Raw genomic sequence first — 22,451 nt, 5'->3', positions numbered from 1 at the left:
CCTCTGAGCTAGGTCACTGCAGCAGTCATAGTGCAGGCTGACCTGGAAGGGACTCTAGTGAGCACCTCTGAGCTAGGTCACTGCAGCAGTCACAGTGCAGGCCCACCTGGAAGGGAATGCAGTGAGCACTTGGGAGCTTGGTCACTGTAGCAGTGACAGTGCATGCCCACCTGGAAGGGATTGCAGCAAACACCTCGGAGCTAGGTCACTGCAGCAGTGACAGTGCAGGCCCACCTGGAAGGGATTGCAGCGAGCACCTGGGAGCTAGATCACTGCAGCAGTGACAATGCAGGCCCACCTGGAAGGGATTGCAGCGAGCACCTGGGAGCTAGGTCACTGCAGCACTCACAGTTCAGGCCCACCTGGAAGGGACCTAGTGAGGTCCTTGGAACTAGGTTGCTGCTGCAGCCACAGTGCTGACTTGGCATTCAACATGTCTCTCTCATTAAGATTAATCATTTTTAGCTTTCGATTTAACGTAAGAGATGTCCAGCTCTTCCTTTGACCTGAACGCTTAGATGCCATTGCAGGGTTATTACTTAGCCTAATTTCAATATTATTGTTTCTGAGGGAATAGGGAGGCCCAAGGGAAGGGAGAGAGACGGAGGAATCCCCAAGTCAACGGGGCAGTCAGGACACACACGACGTTTATTGATGAAGTTTGCTGTCGTATGTTAGCATGGTTCATGCCACCCCGAAACCATCACAATAGTAGTGTCAAAGTTCTCTGATTATAGACCACCATACTGATATAATTATAATGAAAGAGTTCAGAATATTGTGAGAATTCCTAAATGTTATACCGGGACACAGATTTGTCACATGAAAAATGCAGTATCTGCAAACCTTAATCAGCTGGAACACCGTAAAACGAGATACGTCTGTAGGTACAGGTGAGTCCCGCTGGATGAGTTTCTTGTATGTTTGTGCTGTCGGTTGTTCTTGAGGCCAGGCTAGAACGGCAGTGAGAGCAGGTTGTGGGTGTGTTGCAGTGAGCCGCTGGAGCGCGCCTGGCTGGGTCCTAAAAAGCACAGCCTCCGTTGATCAGCACCGCCGAGCCCTCCGCTGAAGTTGAATTGGGGCATTGTTTTTAGACTGTGGCTGGGCCACACTGGCTTATTAGACTCGTCGTGTGTCTTTGGTTAGAATGACAGGACTGGGGAGGGGCAGGCACGATCTCGGTTTGATTCCTTGTGTGAGGTCATCCCTTCGTCTGTGAGCAGGTACCTGGTGCACGTTTCACAGATGTTGACTAATATGGGGAAGGAACAGGTGCCTGGCAGGAGACTGAGCAGCGGCACGGGAGCCACGCTGCTTTGGTTAGAGCTGAGAGTTCCCGGCTGCTTTCAAAGCCTGCCCGTTTCACCTTCTTCCTATGCAGTTTCTTTTTCCTCTCATTCTAACATAAACCACCTCTCTCCCCACCTAAAAACTGCTCTTCTCCTGGAAAAGTCACGTGAATTACGGTACTTTAATATGGATGCATATTTACTAGTATTTAATAAGCACAACACACAACTTAGGGACAGTCTACTTGATATTTATATTACTCTTTGCTTTTGAATGAAAAAAATTTGTTCATCTCTGTAACAGGAGAAAAATGCATTTACCTTGACTACTATGACATTTTAGTTAATATAAATTCAATTCATGGTTTATTTAACATGTTCCAGTTAACATAAATTCAATTCTGTTTTTATTCACTTATCCACTATTATCAAAATATGTGGTTGGGAAATATATTAATATTGAGATAAATTGTCGTGGAAGGCTTCAGTGATTACTGTGGCCTGACCCTCAGTAAATAAATGAAATGCTTAATCACTTAACAAGCTATTTGTCACTTTGTTTCATCACAGTTTGGACAAAAATGTGTCTGGAGAAGTTTAGGGGAAAGGGCAAGGTGTGGCAGCTTGCGCCTGTAATCCCAGCACTTTGGGAGGCCGCGGCGGGAGGATCAGCTGCGATCAGGAGTTCAAGACCAGCCTGGCCAGCATGGCGAAACCACGTCTCTACTAAAAATACAAAAACTGGCTGGGCGCGGTGGCTCAAGCCTGTAATCCCAGCACTTTGGGAGGCCGAGGCGGGCGGATCACGAGGTCAAGAGATCGAGACCATCCTGGTCAACACGGTGAAACCCCGTCTCTACTAAAAATACAAAAAATTAGCTGGGCATGGTGGTGCGTGCCTGTAATCCCAGCTACTCAGGAGGCTGAGGCAGGAGAATTGCCTGAACCCAGGAGGCGGAGGTTGCGGTGAGCCGAGATCGCGCCATTGCACTCCAGCCTGGGTAACAAGAGTGAAACTCCGTCCCAAAAAAAAAAAAAAATACAAAAACTAGCTGGGTGTGGTGGCGGGCACCTGCAGTCCCACCTACTCAAGAGGCTGAGGCAGGAGAACCGCTTGAACCCAGGAGGCAGAGGTTGCAGTGAGCTGAGATTGTGCCTCAGCCTGGGTGACAGAGCAAGTCTGTCTAAAAAAAAAAAAAAAAAAAAAAAAAATTTAGGGAAAAGAAATCAGAAATATAGAAATAGGATATTTCCATAAAAGAGAGACAGAAGGGAGCTGGGAATTAGAATAAAGTAAATGAAATCAATCAAATAGAAGAACAGGAGGGAGTAAACATAACAAAGCCATGGGAAGTGAAGGGCACAGCGTCGTAACACGGGCCTAAAAACTAGACCAGAAAATTCAAGCCAGAGGATCGCTAGGAGCAATGTTCACAGCAAAGTATCGTAGCAGGCAAAGTGCGTTGTCGGGTCTGGATAAGATCATTCAGCAGCACTACTGGTTACAGACGGCCAGGAATACGTCATCTGTGAACCCCTAACAGCATAGCCTGAAAACGTGTGAGACGTAAGTGGACAGAATTGCAAGGAGAAATCCAGAATGACAGTGGGAGATTCTGCCTCTCTGAAAAGCAGATGGGGTGAGCAGACCACACACTGCGTGGAATGTACTTTCATTTATTTTTTTATTTTATTTTATTTTATTTTATCTTGAGACAGTCTTATTCTGTTGCCAAGCGCCAGGCTGGAGTGCAGTGGTGCGACCTTGGCTCACTGCAACCTCCGCCTCCTGGGTTCAAGCAATTCTCCTGCCTCAGCCTCCCGGGTAGCTGGGATTACAATTGCACACCACCATGCCCAGCTAATTTTTTTGTATTTTTAGTAGAGACGGGGTTTTGCCATGTTGGCCAGGATGGTCTCGATCTCTTGACCTCATGGTCCGCCTGCCTCAGCCTCCCAAAGTGCTGTGATTACAGGCTTGAGCCACCGCGCCTGGCCGGAATGTACATTTAAACAGGCGAACTCTCTTCCACTAAGGGGCACACGTAGCGTGCTGAGCCCAGCAGCTGTAGAATCCGTGTCCCTCCAGCTGTCCATGGAACACTTCCCAAAGCTGACCAACATCTTACAAAATTCTTGTCCATTTGTAAACGTTTATCTCAAGGGTGTACAATTAGAGAATATTGGAGCGAACAACACGTTCTCCTCCTCCTCCCCCTCCACTTCCTCCTCCTCCTCTTCTTTTTTTTTGAAACAGGGTCTCACTGTGTCACCCAGGCTGGAGTTCAGTGGCACGATCACGGCTCACTGCAGCCTTGACCTCCTGGGCTCAAGTGATCCTCCTGCCGCAGCGTCAGAGTAGCTAAGACTACAGGTATGCATCACCACACCTGGCTAATTATTTTATTTTTAAATTTTTTTTGTAGAGACGGAGTTTCACTATGTTTCCAGGCCGGTCTTGAACTCCTGGGCTCAGGTGATCCTCCTGCCTCAGCCTCCCAAAGCGCTGGAATTACAGGTGTGCACTACCATGCCCAGGCTACATTCTTAAGTGTACCTGTACGCTTATCAGAATCAATTCTTATCCAGAAAGCGTCAACGAATACCAAAGAAGTTATATCTAAAGGCCACAATGCAGTAAAGCTAGAAATCAACAAGAAACCCTCACGTTAGGAAAATGTTTCAGCCTGTTTATGTCTAGTGTCCCATTATTGAAATGCAAGGTTTGTAGGGGTTACTTATATTCCTCTGCTGAAGGCCATCTCCAAGGTCTGATTTTTCACACACAAAAAATTTGCAACCTCCAGAATAAATGGGTTCATGTACTGCTGAATAAAAGATGACAAAACCACCAAGAAAACTGTCAAAATATTTAGAGCCGAAGAACAGATGTGTCCTGTTTCCAGTTACAATGTGGAGGAACCAGCAAAGCAGCAAGAATCCCCCAGAGAAGCCTGCGCAACTGCACCTTCCTTTAAAGCCATCCGAGAGGCAGGGACATGAAAAACGCCTGAAAGAACCAAACTATGGAGCGACAGTGCCTCCCTAGGTGAGTAAATAATGGAAGGCAGTTTCACACCGGGGGCTGGTCCCTGAGGCTGGAAGAGGATGGAGCAGGAGCAAGCCTGTCAGAGAAGGACCTTTTTTGCTGAGACAAGGAAGAATCAGCAGAATTTAGGAAACCTCTGGGCTGACAGATAAGAATCTGGAGAAGCCTCGAATGCAGGATAATCTTCTCTAAGAAATTCTCTTATAGGGAATTTTGCTGAGTACGTGGAAATTGAAGGGTGGAACTAGAAAGCAAAAAGAGATCTCAGAATCTTACAGCCACATGGGGCTGGTACATTTGCATAATCATCCTGTACTCCCAGCACCTTGCAAGGCTGGGGTGAGCCACCGCACCTGGCCAAAATGCCCTTACTTCAATACAAAGACACACGAAGGTGGAATCTAAAAGAATGGGAAAACTGCCACTAACCATGAGAAATGTTTGTGGTAGCATTAATATCAGATAAGTAAGATTTCAAGACAATGAGATTACCAGAGACAAATGGGGACGATTTGTAGCAATGAAAGGCTGAATTTATCAACAGAATGCCTGATAACGGAGCTTCAGATACATAAAGCCAAACAATTAGCAGCAGTAAATGTAGATTTTCACACTCTCCTGTCAGCAACTGATAGAACAATTGGGAGAAGACTCATTCAGAATATAAAAAACCTGAACATTAGTAAAAACTTGACCTGTTTGACACTTAGCAGAACATTGCACACAACAAATGCAGAACACACATTCTTTCCAAGCTTACATGCAGCACTTCCCAAAATAAACTACATGGTGTAGATAATTTTTTTCAAAATACCAATAATTTTCTAAGGACAGTGATCATACAGAGTTTTTTTTTTTCTGACCACAGTGTTATTAAATCAAAGCTCAATCATGTAAAAGAGATAACTGGAAACTCACAAAATACTTGGAAATGATGTAATGTATTTCTAAGTAATCCATAGCTAGAAAAGACTACAGTGTCCGTAGGGGATACTGGTTTCTGTTTTCTTTTGTCTGATATCTTGGTAATGCTTCTTAGAATGAGTTAGGAAGTATTCCCTTCTCTTTAATTTTTTGGAAAAATTAGAAAAGGGGTGGTATTCTTCTTTAAATGTTTGGTAAAATTCACTAATGAATCCATCAGTTCCAGGCTTTTGGTTAAGAGATTTTTTTTTTTTTTTGAGACAAAGTGTTTCTCTGTCACCCAGACTAGAGTGCAGTGGTGTGATCTTGGCTCACTGCAACCTCTGCCTCCTGGGTTCAAGCAATTCTGCTGCCTCAGCTTCCCAAGTAGTTGAGATTACAGGGTCCTGCCACTGCGCCCAGCTAATTTTTGTATTTATAGTAGAGACAGAGTTTCACCATCTTGGCCAGGTTGGTCTCGAACTCCTGACCTCATGATCCACCTTCCTTGTCCCCCCAAAGTGCTGGGATTATAGGCGTGAGCCACCTCGCCTAGCCTGTTAAGAGATTTTTAAATTACTGATTCAATCTACTTACCAGTCATAGATCTATGCACATTTTAAATTTCTTCATGATTTAGTCTTGATAGGCTTTGTGTCTCTAGGAATTAATCTAGATTATTCAGTTTATTGATGTACAGTTATTCATAAGTTTTCACAATCCTCTGTATTTCTGTGGAATCAGTGGTAAGTAATAGCCCCACTTCAGTCTGATTTTAGTGACATGAATCTTCTGTTTTCCGTCCACCTAGCTAAAGGTTTGTCAATGTGCTTTTTTCTTTCCAAGAAAACAATTGTTGGTTTCATCATTTTGTGTCTGGTTTTTCTATTCTCTATTTCACTTCTCTCCACTCCAAGCTTTGGGTTAGTTTTTTCTTTTTGTTTTAGTTCCTCAAGTTGTAAAGTTAGGTTGTTGATTTGAGATCTTTACTTTTAAAAATATAGGCATTTATAGCTATAAATTTCCCCCTTACCACTGCCTTTGCTGCCTCCCATGAGTTGAAATATATTGTGTTTTTGTTTTCATTTCTTTCTAAACATCTTCTAATTTTTCTTGAGATTTCCTTTTCAATCCATTGTTGTTTAAGAGCATGTTGATTAATTTCTACAATTTTGTGAATTTTCCTGTCTTATTCCTATTATTGACTTCTAACTTCATCCCTTTGTGATCAGAGAAGATAATTTGTATGATATCTATTTTTTAAGTCTACTGAGACTTAATTTGTGGCTTATCATACGATCTAGCCTGGAAGATATATGTCTCACATGTGCACTTGAGGAGCATGTGTATGTCCAGCAAGAATATCCTTCAAACATGAAGGCAAAATGATGACACTGTTGGGTAGAGTGTTCTCATATGTCTGTTAGGTCGAGTCAGTTTATTGTGTCGTTAAAGTCCTCCGTTTTAAAAAATATAACTTCTGTCTGGTGGTTCACGGTCCTTGACAGTGAGGTGTTGAAGTCTCCAACAATTATCCTAGAGCTGTCTGTCTCTCCTCAGTTCTCCTGGTTTTTGAGGCATGCATTTTGATGGTCTGTCATTAGGTGTGCTAATGTTTATAACTGTTGCATTTCTTGCTGTGTTTAACCTTTCATTAATATATAAGCTTCTTCATGGTGTCTTGTAACATTTTATGATTTAATGTTCATTTTATCTGACATTAGTATAGCCATCCCTGCTCTCTTTCTCGGTCAAGATTTGGATGGATCTACTTTTCCATCTTTTCAGTTTGGATCTGTTGTGTCTTTGGATCTCAGGTGTGTTTTCTATGGACAGCATATGGTTGGAGCATGTGGGATTTTTGAAAAAATCCATTTTGCAAGCTGGGTGTGGTGGCTCACACCTGTAATCCCAGCACTTTGGGAGGCCAAGGCTCACCTGAGGTCAGGAATTTGAGACCACCCTGGCCAACATGGTGAAACCCCGTCTCTACTAAAAATGCAAAATTCCATTTTGCAGGCTGGGTGTGGTGGCACACACCTGTAATCCCAGCTACCTAGGAAGCTGAGGCATGAGAATCACTTGAACCCGGGAGGCTGAGGTTGCAGTGAGCTGAGATTGCACCACTGCACTCCGGCCTGGGTGACAGAACAAGACTGAAAAAAAGAAAAGAAAAATCAGTTTGCCAGTCTGTCTCTTGATTGGACAACACATGTGTATTTAAGGGCGTTGCCCATGAACAGGCCTCTGCTGTTTTGCCCTTGGCTTCCTATGTGCTTTTTGTCCACTTCCTGCACGACTGTCTTCTTTAGTTTTACCTGATTCTTTTCTCACTTCCTTTTGTGTACATTCTATACTGATTTCCCTTTGATTACCATGGGGTTACATTTATTATCCTAAAGTTGTAACGCTAATTTGAATTTAAACTACCTTAACATTGATAATACAAAAAGATTATGTTTCTTCACAGCTTTGTCTCACCCCTTTTGGTTGCTGATGTCAGAAAATTACATCTTGATACATTATTAGTGTTATTAGTAGTATAAAGTATTATTAGTTAAACATAAACTAATAATTCTTGTATTAGTCTCTTAAATCATGTAGAAAACAAAAAGGGCCGTTACAAGCCATTGTCATGCTAATGCAGCTTTAATAACTTGCATGTATTTACCTCTACTGAGATCTTTATTTCTTCATAGTCCTTCAAGTAACCCTCCAGTGCCCTTTTACTTCGCCCTGCTGGACTCCTTTGATTGTTTCCTGTGGGGTGGGTCTAGTGGTAACAAACTCTCCCAGCTTTTGTTTATCTGAGAATGTCCTAATTTCTCCCTCACTTTTGAAGCATCCTCTTGCCAGATACAAGACTCCTTGTCAACAGGATTTTTTCCTTTTATCATTTTGAATATTTTGACCCACTGCCTTCTGGACTTGAAAGATTCTGATGCAAAATATGGCAACAGTCTTACTGAGGATTCAGTATGTGATGAGTCACTTCTGTCTTGGTGCTTTCAGGATTCTGTGTTTGTCTTTGTTATTCAGAAGTTGGATTATGATGTGTTTTGGTGTGGGTCTTTGAGTTCCTCTTATTTGGAGCTTATCAGGCTTCTTGGATGTTTATATTCATATCTTTCCTCAAATTTGAGAAGCTTTCACACATTATTTCTTCAAATATTCTATGCCTTTTTACTCTCCTGGAACTCCCACGTTCCATATGCCACACAGGTCTTTTAGGCCTTGTTCACTTTTCTTTAATCTTTTTTCTGTCTGCTCAAATTTGCCTTTTAATCCCTTTGGTGAATTTTTCATTTTGGCTGTTATACTTTTCAGCTCCAGAATTTGTTTGGCTTCTTTTTAGGACTTTTAATATCTTTGTTGATATTTCCATTTTTTCACACATCACTTGCTTTATTTTCTTCACATCTCTCTTTAGTTCTTCCAGAATCTCTGAGCTGCTTTAAAGTCTTTTCCTGGTAGGTCTACCATCAGGTCTTTTCCAGGGACAGTTTCAGATTATTTTTTCCATTGAATGGAACACACTTGACTGTTTCTTTGAAGGCCTTATGACATTCTGTGGAAAATTAGATATTTGAATCTAATAATGTGATAACTCTGCAAATCAGATTTTCCCCTCCCTTGGGGTTGCTTTTTGTGTTGTTGTTGAAGTGGCATCGTTGTCTGGGGTAAATACCTGGGGTTCATCATTTCACACCAAGAAGATTAAGGACAGGGACACACATGAGGAGTGAGTTTAGGAGTGGAGGTTTAATAGGCAAAAGAAAGAGAAAGGAGAACAGCTTTTTCTCACAAGACAGAGGGGGGTGCCGGAAAGGGAAATCTGGCCTGCAGCAGAGAGCACCGGATTATAGGCGGGCTTGAGGAGGCGGTATCTGATTTACATGGGATCCACAGATTGGCTGGACCCGGTGTGCCGTTTACATAATGCAGTGGCAGGGAGGCTGGCCGCCCCACCCTAATGGTATTATGCAAATGGTTTCCACTTGGCCCTGTGTGCTCCGTACTGTACACGTGGCTGGCAAAGAGAAGGGAAGATGGAGCCGCCATTTGGAACATGCCAGTCCCAGGCAGACTTTCCTGCTGGCACAGCTGCCCGCATTCGCCCGACAAACTTCCAGCTTGCTTGTCTGTGTCTGCAGCTTGATTTTACTGCTGCTTTTTGTTAGAAAAGAGAATGACTTGGGGGATGCTTTTCATTCAAAGGAAACTTTACTAAGGACTTTCTTACCTGCCTAAATAATTTCTTCTTAACTTCTGTATCATTGTTTCTGCTTATTGTTTGGCGTTTTTTTTTTATTACTATAGGCTGTCTCTGTGCCAAGACCCAGCCTGAGGTGTAAACTTAAGGTCATTTTAGTTCCTTCTGAGCCTGTTCCTTTGTGCTTACATGGGCATTTTCTAATTTTCCTTGTATATGCAGTTTTTTAAAGTGTGCTAGTCTTTATTGTCTGGCTCACTAAAGGGGAAGAGAGAAAAATGAAAGTCGGGGCTAAAGGGCACCACCTTTCAACCCTCTGGAAGTCTCTTCAGCGGCAGGGGTGGGGTCTGAGCAGTGGGAAAGAGGCAGCGTCCTCGGTCTTGGGCCTCTGTCTGCACCCCTGGTCAGAAGCAGCACTGATGAGAGCCACGGTTAACAAAAAGAGTCAAACTCTGTAAAATATTTGAAGAGATTTATTCTGAGCTGAATACGAGTGACCGTGGCTGCTGACAGCCAGCCCTCAGGAGATCCCCATGTGCCTGAGGTGGTCAGGGCACAGCTTGGTTTTACGCATTTTAGGGATGTTGAGGCATCGATCAAAAACATTTCAGAAATACATTGGTTTGGTCCAGGAAGGCAGGACAAGTAAAGGGGGTTTGGTGAATTTCAACCTTTTCTGCTTGACAGCTGGTGAGTTTGTCTAAAGACCTGGGATCCATAGAAAGGAAAGGTTCAATTTAAGATAAAAGATTCTGGAGACCAAGCTTCTTTTGAAGTCTTTTAGTGACTGCTCCTAGGGACAATGGATGACAAAAGTTTCCTATTCAGACCTTTAAAAGGTGCTAGATTTTAGTTAATCTCTTCAGGATTGGGAGGGCCTGGAAGAAAAGACCTAGCTGTGTTAACAGATTCTTTACAGCCCACAGATTTTCCCCCACAAAGGACAGCTTTGCAGGACCGTTTCAAAATACGGCAAAGAAACATATTTTGGGGTAAAATATTTTGACTTTCTTCTTTGTCACACTATGTTATGCCGGAGTCAGACTGGAAAGTAAGCCTGGTATATAGGGTTAAATAAAACCCACATGATGAGAATTCATGGTTTGTAGGGATGAGCTCCCCAGACCCCTCAGATAGACATTTAGGCAGGATTAAAAAATTGGAGCTTAGTCCTCAGCTCCGATCCACTGTATGTGGTCACAGGGGGTTTCTGTTTTGTTTCTTGGGGGTTTTTGACCACACTGGTTCTTGCAAGCTGCGTGCAGGTCTTCAGGAACATGTGCACAGCTGCCTGCCCCTGGAGGTGGGGTCTGGGTAGGGGGCGGTGGGGCTGCCTGCTGGGCCAAGAGCTGCAGTTGACCGCAATCAACCACAATTTGCCATTCCTGCTTTTAGTAGACTCCAGAGTTCAAAGTGGTTATGTCAGACAGATTCTGCCAGCACAGCTGCTGTCCGCTGGGGAGGCAGACTGCTGGTGCCTCCTACTCCACCGTCTTCCAGAATCCTCCTCACACCTGGGATACTTTGAAAGAAAAAATCTAGACAAGTTCTACATTCATATTTCTTCCTTAAGGTTTTTAAATTCTTGCTGCACTTTCAAGATACTGTAAGACAACACAGCACAGGTGTGGTTAACCCAAGAAAGACGGTGGGGCTCTTCAATTCAGCCGATCACGTCTGGGGCCCCCCATACTCAGCAGCGTCCCGTCGAGAGACAAAAACCACACGGAAATTTAATCAGGAGGGCTTCATTCGGAGAGCAGTTATCTAGTAACAGGATTAACTATAAAGGGTGTAAACCAGACATGAAATTCTAAGTCCCCCGACTGACTGAACAGACCCCCACCGCCTTGGCCACGGGAATCCCAAAGAAACTAGAAGAGCAAGTTCAGGCCAGGAGAGGAGGGGTCGGACAGGCCTTGTCATACCCCTCCCCTTGGAGCTGAGGCACAGCTGGCCAGCATTAGTATGAAAATAGAGATCAGAGACTGACAAAACAGATTCTGTCGCAATAAGACACCAAATTTTATATATATATATATATACACACACACACACACACATATTTTATTGTGTTTCAGGCTTTGGGGTACATGTGAAGAACACGCAGGATTGTTGCATAGGTACACACATGGCAATGTGGTTTGCTGCCTTCCTCCCCTTCACCTATATTTGGCATTTCTCCCCATGTTATCCCTGCCCAACTCCCCACCTCCCGCTGTCCCTCCCCTATTTCCCCCCAACAGACCCCAGTGTGTGATGCTCCCCTCCCTGTGTCCATGTGTTCTCATTGTTCAACACCCGCCTATGAATGAGAACATGCGGTGTTTGATTTTCTGTTCTTGAAGACACCACATTTGAACCCATGGTACCACATGACAGACAGCAGGTCCCAAAGAAAATAAAATTATTTTACTCCAAAAGGTATTTCTTTGCCATAATCTGAAATGGTCTTACAAAATTGTCTCGTGGGCATATTTGAATTCTGTAGTCTCCTTCCCTTTCTAGGTCTTGTGACCCAGAAGAGGGGTAAACCCAGCATCTGGCACCGTTTGAGGTACAAAAAGAGACATTTGCCATTGTGCTCTCTGGAGCCTGCTACTTAGAAGCTTCATCTACATAACAAAAACCTTGTTTTCACCACCCCTTATCTTAACGCAAGTGTTCCTTTCTGCTGACTTCACTTTTTTAGGCAGAGCTAACCTCTTTCAGCCAACTGCCAATCAGAAAATGTCTGAGTCCACCGCCCCCACCCTCCAACTTTGAGATGTCCTGCCTTTCTGGGTGGACCCAGCACATACCTTACATGTATTGACTTACGTCTTTTCCAGTAACTTCAATCTCCCGAAGATGTATAAAACCAAGCTGTAACTAGCCCAGCTCAGGCACACATTCTCAGGATCTCTTGAGCATGTACCCCGGCTCAGAGCTTGGCTTTTTTCATCAACAAGGGTTAATATGAGCTATGGGCTGGGTGGCATGGTGGCTTACCCCTGTAATCCCAGCACTTTGGGAGGCTGAGGCGGGTGGATCATGAGGTCAGGAGTTCAAGACCAGCCTGGCCAACATGGTGAAACCCTGTCTCTACTAAAAATACAAAAATTAGTCGGGCATAGTGGCACACACCTGGAATCCCAGCTACTCAGGAGGCTGAGGCAGGAGAATCATTTGAACCCAGGAGAGGGAGGTTGCAGTGAGCCAAGGTCGCACCACTGCACTCCAGCCTGGGCGACAGAGTGAGACTCCATCTCAAAAAAAAAAAAAAAAAAGAGTCATACATTCTCATAGGTCACTCAGGAAAATATCTGTGTAGGTTTTCCAAGCCAAGACCAAATTAAATCCAGATGAGTCAGAGTGAATATGGAGAAGAGAGAGAGAGAAAAGAAGAGAGGAAAAAACATACTTTCTCTTTTTTTTTGTCCTTTTTTTGAGACAGAGTCTTGCTCTGTTGTCAGGCTGGAGTGAGGTGGCACGATCTCTGCTCACTACAACCTCCGACTCCCTGGTTCAAGCGATTCTCCTGCCTCAGCCTCCCGAGTAGCTGGGATTACAGGCACGCGCCACCACGCCCAGCTAATTTTTGTATTTTTACTGGAGACGGGGTTTCACCATGTCGGTCAGATTGTCTCGATCTCCTGACCTCGTGATCCGCCTGCCTTGGCCTCCCAAGGTGGTGGGATTACAGGCGTGAGCCACCGCGCCTGCTCAGAAACATACTTTCTCATCAGGAAAAGACACAGACTGACTTGGCTCAAGCAAAGAGTGACATCACAGAGAGGAGGAAATTGATTGATCCAGAAAATTTATGCTTCAAAATCATCAGAAGAAAAAACAAACCAAATAAAAACTATTCTTTACATTGTCTTTGCAGAGAGCTTATAAAAATAAGTGAAACACTACAAGCCCAATAGAAAAACTGTCAGACTGGAAGAGATAATTTACAGAAGAGATGTTAAATTTACCATTTAAAAAATATATAAGGAAATGGTAATTAAATAATATTAAGCCAAAAAAGGAGCATAAATTTGTTTCATATCACAGTAGCGGGAAGCTCACCACTAGCGCCCACTCATGCCCTGGGAGGTCGCCTGCCCCATTGCCCAGAATGAAGATGAACTTTTGGGAATATTGAAATAAATTCCTGGTGTGAAGCGCGTTTGTTATGATGGAAACCTATTACTTTTCTCAGAAATTTCAGGCTCCTGGACAGCTTTGTGAAAGCTCATTATAAATAAAGACTCTATGCTTATTTTTAGCAGCTGAGCTCCTCCCTTTGAATAAGAAAACTTTGGTTCTGACACTCTCCTTGATACTGTATGCAAACAACTTGAATGCACCCCTTGAGAGAAGCATCAAAGTGAGAGGATTTACCGTGTGTGATCCACGGTTTCCTCAGGACTGGAACTATTCAGAACATGACTACAAGATTTGTAGCACCTGGTCAAATTTGGTAACAATCCCAGGGTAGCCAAGGTCGAATTTGGTAACAATCCCAGGGTAGCCAAAAGATTTACATCTGAACCATGGCTGGTTTGGCCAAGGGGAACCACAGAATTGTGAACTGTATTGGGGCGAAGAAGAATAGTGTTCTTTCTGTATTTGTGTCCTTTTCAAAGCCTTGATGTACCTTCCACTTAGAATGCGCTTGTCATAGTTCAGTTGCTCATGTTGTGCACATTATTATGAAACCACAGCTGATGCCACCCGGCACAAGTTCCCCTGAAGAAGCTGCTTCTGAGCATCTCATTGACACAGCAAAAGCATTTGACAAACTTCAGCACCCTTTGATGATAAAAACAAAATGCCCTAGGAATAAAAGGAAACTATCTCAACATAATTAAAGCCATGTATGTAAAACCCACAGTGAATATTGTCCTCAGTGGTGGGAGACTGAAAGCTTTTCCCCTGAGATCAGGAACAAGACAAGGATGCCCACTTTCATGGTATTTGAAGTTCTTCCTAGAGTAGTTACCCAAGGAAAAAAGAAAGTAAGAGGCATCTGAACTGGAAATTAAGAAGTAAAATTATCAGTTTGTAGATGACATGATCTTATGTGTGGGAAACCCTAAAGATTTTATAAAAAATTTAGCTGTTAGTCCTTTGTTGGATGTATAGATTGCAGATTCTCTTGTACCCTGTGGGTCGTCTGCTGATTATTTATTTTGTTGTGCAGAAGCTTTTTACTTTAATAAAGGCCCATCTATTTATCTTTGTTTCTGCTGCATTTGCTTTTGGGTTCTTGGTCGTGAAGTTTTTGCCTGAGCCAATGTCTAGAGAGGTTTTTTCTGATATTATCTTTTAGAATTTTTATGATTTCAGGTCTTAGATTTAAGTCTTTAATCCATCTTGAGTTGATTTTCGTGTAAGGTAAGAGATGAGGCTCCAGTTTCATTGTCTACATGTGGCTTGTGGATTAGCACAGCACCATTTGTTGAATAGGGTGCCCTTTCCTCACTTTATGTTTTTGTTTGCTTTGTGGAAGATCAGTTGGCTGTTAAGTATTTGGGCTTATTTCTGGGTTCTCTGTTCTGTTCCATCGGTCTATCAGTGTATTTTTATACCAGTGCCATGCTGTTTTGGTGACTCTGGCCTTCTAGTATACTTTGAATTCGGGTGATGTGATACCCCCAGATTTGTTCTTTTTGCTTAGTCTTGCTTTGGCTGCGTGGGGTCTTTCTTGGTTCCATGTGAATTTAGGATTTTTTTTTTTCTAGTTCTGTCAGTAATAATGGTGGTATTTTACTGGGAATTGCATTGAATTTGCAGATTGCTTTAGGCAATATGGTCGTTTTCACAATATTGGTTCTACCCATTCATGAACATGGGATGTGTTTCCATGTGTTTGTGTCATCTGTGATTTCTTTCAGTGGTGTTTTGTAGTTTTCCTTGTAGAGGCCTTTCACCTCCTTGGTGAAAATTTCTTTAGGTATATTCCTAAGTATTTTAATTTTTTTGCAGCTATTGTAAAAGGGGTTGAGTTCTTAATTTGATTCTTCACTTGGTCATTGTTTTTTTTTTTTTTTTTTTTGAGACGGAGTTTCGCTCTTGTTACCCAGGCTGGAGTGCAATGGCGCGATCTCGGCTCACCGCAACCTCCGCCTCCTGGGTTCAGGCAATTCTCCTGCCTTAGCCTCCCGAGTAGCTGGGATTACAGGCACGCGCTACCATGCCCAGCTAATTTTTTGTAGTTTTAGTAGAGACGGGGTTTCACCGTGTTGACCAGGATGGTCTCGATCTCTTGACCTCATGATCCACCCGCCTCGGCCTCCCAAAGTGCTGGGATTACAGGCGTGAGCCACCACGCCCGGCCGGTCATTGTTTGTATATAGCAGAGCTACTGATTTATGCACATTAATTTTGTTTCCTGAAACTTTGATGAATTCATTTGCCAGTTCTAGAAGCTTTTTGGATGAATCTTTAGAGTGTTCTATATATATGACTGTCATCAGCAAAAAGCGACACTTTGACTTCCTTTGTACTGATTTGCATGCCCTTTATTTTTTTCTCTTGCTTAATATTCAGAATCTACAAAGAACTCAAACAAATGAACAAGAAAAAAAAAATCCCATCAAAAAGTGGGCTTGGGCTAAGGACATGAATAGGCAATTCCCAAAAGAAGATATATAGATGGCCAACAAACATATGAAAAAATGTTCAACATTGCTAATTATCAGGGAAATGCAAATCAGAACCACAGTGTGATACCACCTTACCCATGCAAGAATGGCCATAATAAAAAACAAATAAATAACGTATGTTGGCATGGATGTGGTGAAAAGGGAACACCTTTACAGTTGGTGTGAATGTAAGCTAGTACAACCACTATGGAAAACAGTGTGGAGATTCCTTAAAAAACTAAAAGTAGATCTACCATTTAATCCAGCAATCCCACTAAGAAGTCACTACACAAAAAAGACACTTGGACACACATGTTTATAGCAGCACAATTTGTAATTGCAAAAATATGAAACCAGCCTCAATGCCCATTAGCCAAAGAGTGGAAAATGTGAGGGGTGTGTGTATGTGTGTGTGTGTGTGTATACATATATGATGGAATACTACTCAGCCATAAATAGGAACAAAATAATAGCATTCACAGCAACCTGGATGGAAGTGGAGACCATTATTCTAAGTGGTATAGCCAGGAATGGAAAACTGGACATTGTATGTTCTCACTCATAAGTAGGAGTTAAGCTATGAGGATGCAAAGGCATAAGAATAATACAGTGGACTCATGGAAAAGGGTGGGGGTGGTGAGAGATAACAGACTACACACTGGGTACACTCTGCACTGTGATGGGTGCACCAAAATCTCAGAAATCACCACTGAAGAACTTGTTCATGTAACAAAACACCTCCTGTTCTTTAAAAAAATCCACTGAAATGAAAAAAAAAAGGCCAGGCATGGTAGGTCAAGCCTGTAATCCCAGCACTTTGGGAGGCTCAGATAGGTGGATCACTTGAGGTCAGGAGTTCAAGACCAGCCTAACCAACATGGTGAAACCTCCACTCTACTAAAAATATAAAAATTAGCCAGGTATGGTGGCATGTGCCTGTGGTCCCAGCTACTCGGATGGCTGAGGCATGAGAGTCACTTGAACCTGGAAGGCTGAGGTTGCAGTGAGCCAGGATTGTGCCACTGCACTCCAGCCTGGGCAACAGAGTGAGACTCTGTCAAAAAAAAAAAAAAAAGAGAGAGACACAGAGAGAGAGAGAAACCTGTTAGAAATAATTCATCAAAATTGGAGAATACAAAATCAACACACAAAAATCAGTTGTGTTTCTATATACTAACAATGAGCAATCCACAGATTAAGAAAATAATTTCATTTATAATAGCATTAGAAAGAATGAAATACTGAGGAATAAATTTAACTAAAAAGGTAAAAGACTTGTTCACTGAAAATACAAAACATTGCTGAAAGAAATTAAAGAAGATATAAATAAATGTAAACATGTCCCATGTTCGTAGATTGGAAGACTTAATATTGTAAAATGTCAATACTACCCAAAGTGGTCTACAGATAAGTCTCATGGTGTTTTTGGCAGAAATAGAAAAGCCCATCTTAAACTTCATGTGGAATCTCAGAAGACACCCAAATAGCCAAAACAGTCTTGAAGAAGAGCTGAAAAGTTGGCAGACTCACACTTCCTGATTTTAAAACGTACTACAAAGCTACAGTAACTAAAGCAGTGTGGCACTGGCATAAAAACAGACACCTTGACCAGTGGAGTGGAATAGAGAGCCCAGTAATAAACCCCCACATACATGGCTAAGTGATGTTCTATAGGAGTGCCAAGACTATTCACTGAATAAAGGACAGTCTTTTAAATCAGTGGTGCTTGGAAAACTGGATATCCACATGCAAAAGAATGAAGTTAGGACCCTTACCTAAACCCCATTTACAAAATTCACTCAAAATGGATCAAAGACCTAACTGTCAGAACTAAAATTATAAAACTCTTAGAGTAAAGCATAGAGGAAAATCTTCATGACATCAGATTTGGCAAAGATTTCTTAGATACAACACCAAAAGCACAGCCATCAAAAGTGAAAAACATTAGGCTTCATCCAGTTTTTAAAAAGGGCATGATTGCATAAAAAGGGCCTTATTGACACAATAAAAAAGCAGCCCTCAGAATGGGGGACATATTTGCACATGGTGTATCTGATAAGGGATTAGTATCCAGAACGAACGAAGAACTCTGAAAGCTCAACAACAAAAATAACGCAACTCAAAAATGGGCAGAGGACTGAACAGGCATTTCTCCAAAGAAATATACAAGTGGCCAAAAAGCACATGAAAAGATGCTCCATGTCATTAATCATGAGGGAAACACGAGAAAAACCTGTTAGATGCCACTTCCGATCCGTCACGGTAGCCGCTGTTAAAGGAGAAACACTGCCGGGAAGCACACACTTCCGACGATGTGGAGAATCGGGGTCCTCCTGCTGGTCGGTGAGGACGTGAAATGGTGCAGCTGCTGTGGAAATGGTTCTTCGGAAGACTGAACGCAGAATCACCATATGATCCAGCAGTTCCATGTCTGGGAACCTACCCAGAAGAACTGAAATGAGGATTTAAACAGATGTGTGTACACCCGTGTTCATAGCAGCATTATTCACAGGAGACGAAGGTGGAAACAACCCCAGTGTTCGTGGATGGGTGAATAGATAAACAAAACGTGGCATAAACCAGAATGGAATATTATTCAACCTTCAAAAGGAGTGCAGTTCCGACGCACGCTACATACAGCGTGGATAAACCCTGAGGATGTCGTGCTGCCTGATCGGAGCTGGTGCTGTCAGGACAGATACTGTGTGATTCCACTTGTATGAAGTAGTCAGATTCACAGGGACAGAGAGTGGAATGGTGGGTGCCAGGGGCTCAGGGTCAGGGGAACAGGGAGCTGGTGTTGAATGGGTTCAGATTTCAGTTTGGGAAGATGGGAACTTTCTGGAGATGGAGGGTGGTGATGGTTACATAACTGCATGAATGGACCTAATGCCATTGAACTGTACCCCGTAAAAATGGTTATGCTGGTCAACTTCGTGTTATGTCTGTTTCACACACACACACACACACACACACACACACACACACACACACACACGAGCCCCCTGGGCTGTGCCACTGCCTTAACCTGTCCCACTTCCCTTCTATAGCGAAGAAACGCTATGCATATTGGAAATAGGGTTTGTCTCATTCAGTACTGGATATGTAGAGACCTGTAGACCCCTCAGGGAGGGAAAACACATGAAAGGCCCCGACACCTTCCCATTTGTTTTCTAACTCAAAAAAATCTGGTAGTGCAATGACAAGGACAAGTCACTATGATTTTTTCAACGGTCACTTGTGCGTTTTAGGTCGTCACCTCTTCATGGGAACATGCCCTGGGCACCAACACGGAGGGGGTGCCAGGCAGTAGGACTGGGGACGGACTCTGGGGCCTAGACTCGGGGAGGCCCCTGTGGACTGGCAAGGACCTGGCTCTACAGGGCGAAGCCTGTGGCGGGGACGGAGGTGGCCCCGCCAGGCGTCCAGCGCAGGACGCAGCTCCTCCGACAGGCGGCCTTGCAGCCTTTAATCCCGCCTCCCTTGCAGCCGGTCTGAGGAGGGTGTCAGGAGCCGCTTGCCGACCCACGTGCTCACTGGTGTGAGGAGCACGCCTAGACGTTTCTGAAAACTGGGTGGGGATGTCTGCATGGACTGGACGGGGGTCTGGAGTGGAGCAGCTCCAGGGCCCACTCTGACCTCAGGCGATTACAGGACCACTCGGATTTGCCAGTGACCCTCAGACCCTGGGACCACCCCAGCTAATGTGTCCCCTCTGAAATAGGTGAATATTTTCCAGTTTTCAGCATTACGTTACTTAAGCTGTTGAGGTAATTTTCTGAAATGAGGGTGTAACTCCGTTCTTAAAGTTGAATTTTCCGTCTCAGTGATGTCCCCTGTTCAGTATATCCTCCCCTTGAGCCAAGTTTGAGTTTCAATTCTGATTAAAGTTGAGGGACTTGTTTTCACTTCCCTAGTCAGCCACCACCTAGCGTGCTCATACTCAGTGTTACACTCCAAGCATTCAAGCCCAGTAAGATGAAGATGATTAGAAAAAGGCTTTTGAGAATAACCTTTCACCACCTGAATATGTGACTCTTTCAGTGGCAAATGCACTGTTAAGTTTTTAGTGCATTTTTATTTCCGTTCTGGAAAGCTGGGATTGTGACTTCCGTCCGCACCCCTGAGGCCCGCAGAGTAAAGCTGAGCTGAGAATGAGTGGGTGAGGCCAGATGGAGCCTCGTGCGTGAGAAAAAGCACAGACACCTAAGGCATGTTTGTTACCAGTGAAAACGTGATTGGTCTGGACTTGAGCGTGGATTCTGCAGGAGCAGCTGAAACCCAGGCGGGGCTGTAGGCCTCCAGACGTTTATTGTATTTTAGTTCATCAGAGCAAAATTTGGGGGTAATAAACACCCAATAATTAAGTGATCTGTGTGCGGTTTCCAACAGCACAGGAAATGCTAATGAATCATTTGGGTGAAAACAGTCAAAGCACACAATTGTGAATGGGGCGGGGTGTCGGCTCTTCAGAGGGAACAGAGAAAACACTGAAGTGAAATTCACCAGCATGGGGCACCTGCACCCCTCGCGGAGGCAGCGCCTGCAGCAGCGGGGAGCCACGGGAACTCCGGGAGTGCAAAGGAGGGAGCCCCCATCGGGTGGCCCTGACCAGGGCAGGCCGGACCACTCTGAGGGACAACTCACCCTTCCGAGCGCCTGGCGGCTGTGCTGGTGCCCTCAGGCGGCCCCCTCTCCCTGCCCTGCCCACCTACGCCCAACTCTATGGGAAGACCTATACAATTGCTTTTTTGACTGACCGCTGAACCAAAGGGAGAAACCCACATTTTCTAGTCCGGATGACCTGTTTTATGTTCCAAGGGACGGGGCACCCCAGCCCCCGTGAGACCCCTTCCTTGTGAGAGCTCAGTCACTGCCCTTCCCCCGAGGGGCGGGGACCCAGAGCGCTGAGCGGCTCAGGCCACGGCCGTGCCCGCCACTAACCTCCTTCCTCTCTCGTCTCAGGCCAGGTACAGGGGCCTGGTCTTCCTGCACCCAGGCTGGCCGCTGTGCGTCCAGGAGAAGGTGGTGGTGCAGCTGGCGTCCCTGCACGGAGTCACGCTCCAGCCCGGGGAGTTCTACCTGCAGGTCACGTCGGCGGGGAAGCAGTCAGCTAGACTGGTCTTAAAATGCCTCTCCCGGCTGGGAAGCGGCACAGAAGCAGTCACCATCCCTGAGGCCATGTATGGCTGCGTCTTCACAGGGGCGTTCCTGGAGTGGGTGAACCGCAAGCAGAGCCGCGTCCCCCTGCAAACCTGCTTGCTGACCTCGGGCTTGGCCGTCCACCGAGCCCTCTGGAGTGACGTCACTGACCCTGTCTTGGTCCCCAGCCCTGGAACCATCCTGCCCAGCAGCCCCTCAGAGGCCTCAGTGCCCAGCCAAGCCATGGCAAGCCCCCGTTTCCAGGGAAGCACCCCTTCCCTCGACACCCTGACCCCCCACTACTGCCATCGGCATGTGGGTGGTGACCAGCCCAGGCACCTTCCTTACCCAGAAAGAGCGGAGCTGGAAAGCCCCAGGATGCCGTCTAGAAGCTCAGACAGGGACTTCGTCAAGGTCAGCCCCTCAGAGTGGGGCCCACGGATGCCCCCTGAGAACTGTGGGGGGCCGGGAAAGAGACCCGACCCCCTGGACCAGGAGGACGGCCCCAGGGCCCTCACCTTCCACACAGACCTGGGCAGCCCGAGCAGCAGGAGGCGGCCGCCTGGGGACCCCACTTGCCAGCAGTCCCGACGCTGGTTCAGGGAGTCATACATGGAGGCGCTGCGGAACCCCATGCCCCTGGGCAGCTCTGAGGAGACCCTCGGGGACTCGGGCCGCAGCTCCCTGACTGGAGCCAGCAGGGACCTGGAGGCTGGGGCAGCGGCCAGTGGGACCCAGGAAGAAACCCCTGGCCCCTGGGGAGATGCCCAGCAGACCCCAAGTCTAGAGAAGGAGAGGCGCACACCCAGCCGGGCAGGACTAGGAGTCTCGGGGCGGACCCTCCCCAGGAGGTCTTGGTCCCAGGAGAGGATACCCAGAAGCTCTAGGGGGGCCCAGCCTACAGCCTGCCACACCTCACACCACTCAGCCAGGACTAGACCTGGGGGCCACCTAGGAGGACAAGCTGTGGGGACCCCAAACTGTGTCCCAGGAGAGGGTCCTGGCTGCACCAAAGAGGAAGGTAAATGCTCCCCAACCCCTACCCGGCACCCCTCCACTGCACACCACCATAACCTCTTCCCACCCGTGCACACCCCATAAACTCCCCCCACTGTCCCCCTCCCACCCCTGCACACCCCATAACCTCCCCCCCGCTGTCCCCCTCCCACCCCTGCACACCCCATAACCTCCCCCCACTGTCTCCCTCCCACCCCTGCTCACCCCCATAACCTCCCCCC

General features: G+C 45.3%; 1 protein-coding gene across 1 annotated transcript in view; it reads left to right on the top strand.

Annotated features, from left to right (window-relative positions):
• The window catches only part of PLEKHG4B (pleckstrin homology and RhoGEF domain containing G4B), an 87,150-nt gene that overhangs the window by 26,589 nt on the left and 38,110 nt on the right, over positions 1-22,451 (top strand). The window contains 1 exon segment of the mRNA XM_032279198.1: positions 21,037-22,234. Coding sequence (XP_032135089.1) covers positions 21,037-22,234 — 1,198 coding nt within the window.

Source organism: Sapajus apella, unplaced genomic scaffold (assembly GCF_009761245.1).
Source record: "Sapajus apella isolate SASKATOON/1434 unplaced genomic scaffold, GSC_monkey_1.0 scaffold11, whole genome shotgun sequence".
NCBI lineage: Eukaryota > Metazoa > Chordata > Mammalia > Primates > Cebidae > Sapajus > Sapajus apella.
The sequence above is the reverse complement of the archived record's forward strand: the minus strand, read 5'-3'. Positions and strand labels throughout refer to the sequence as shown.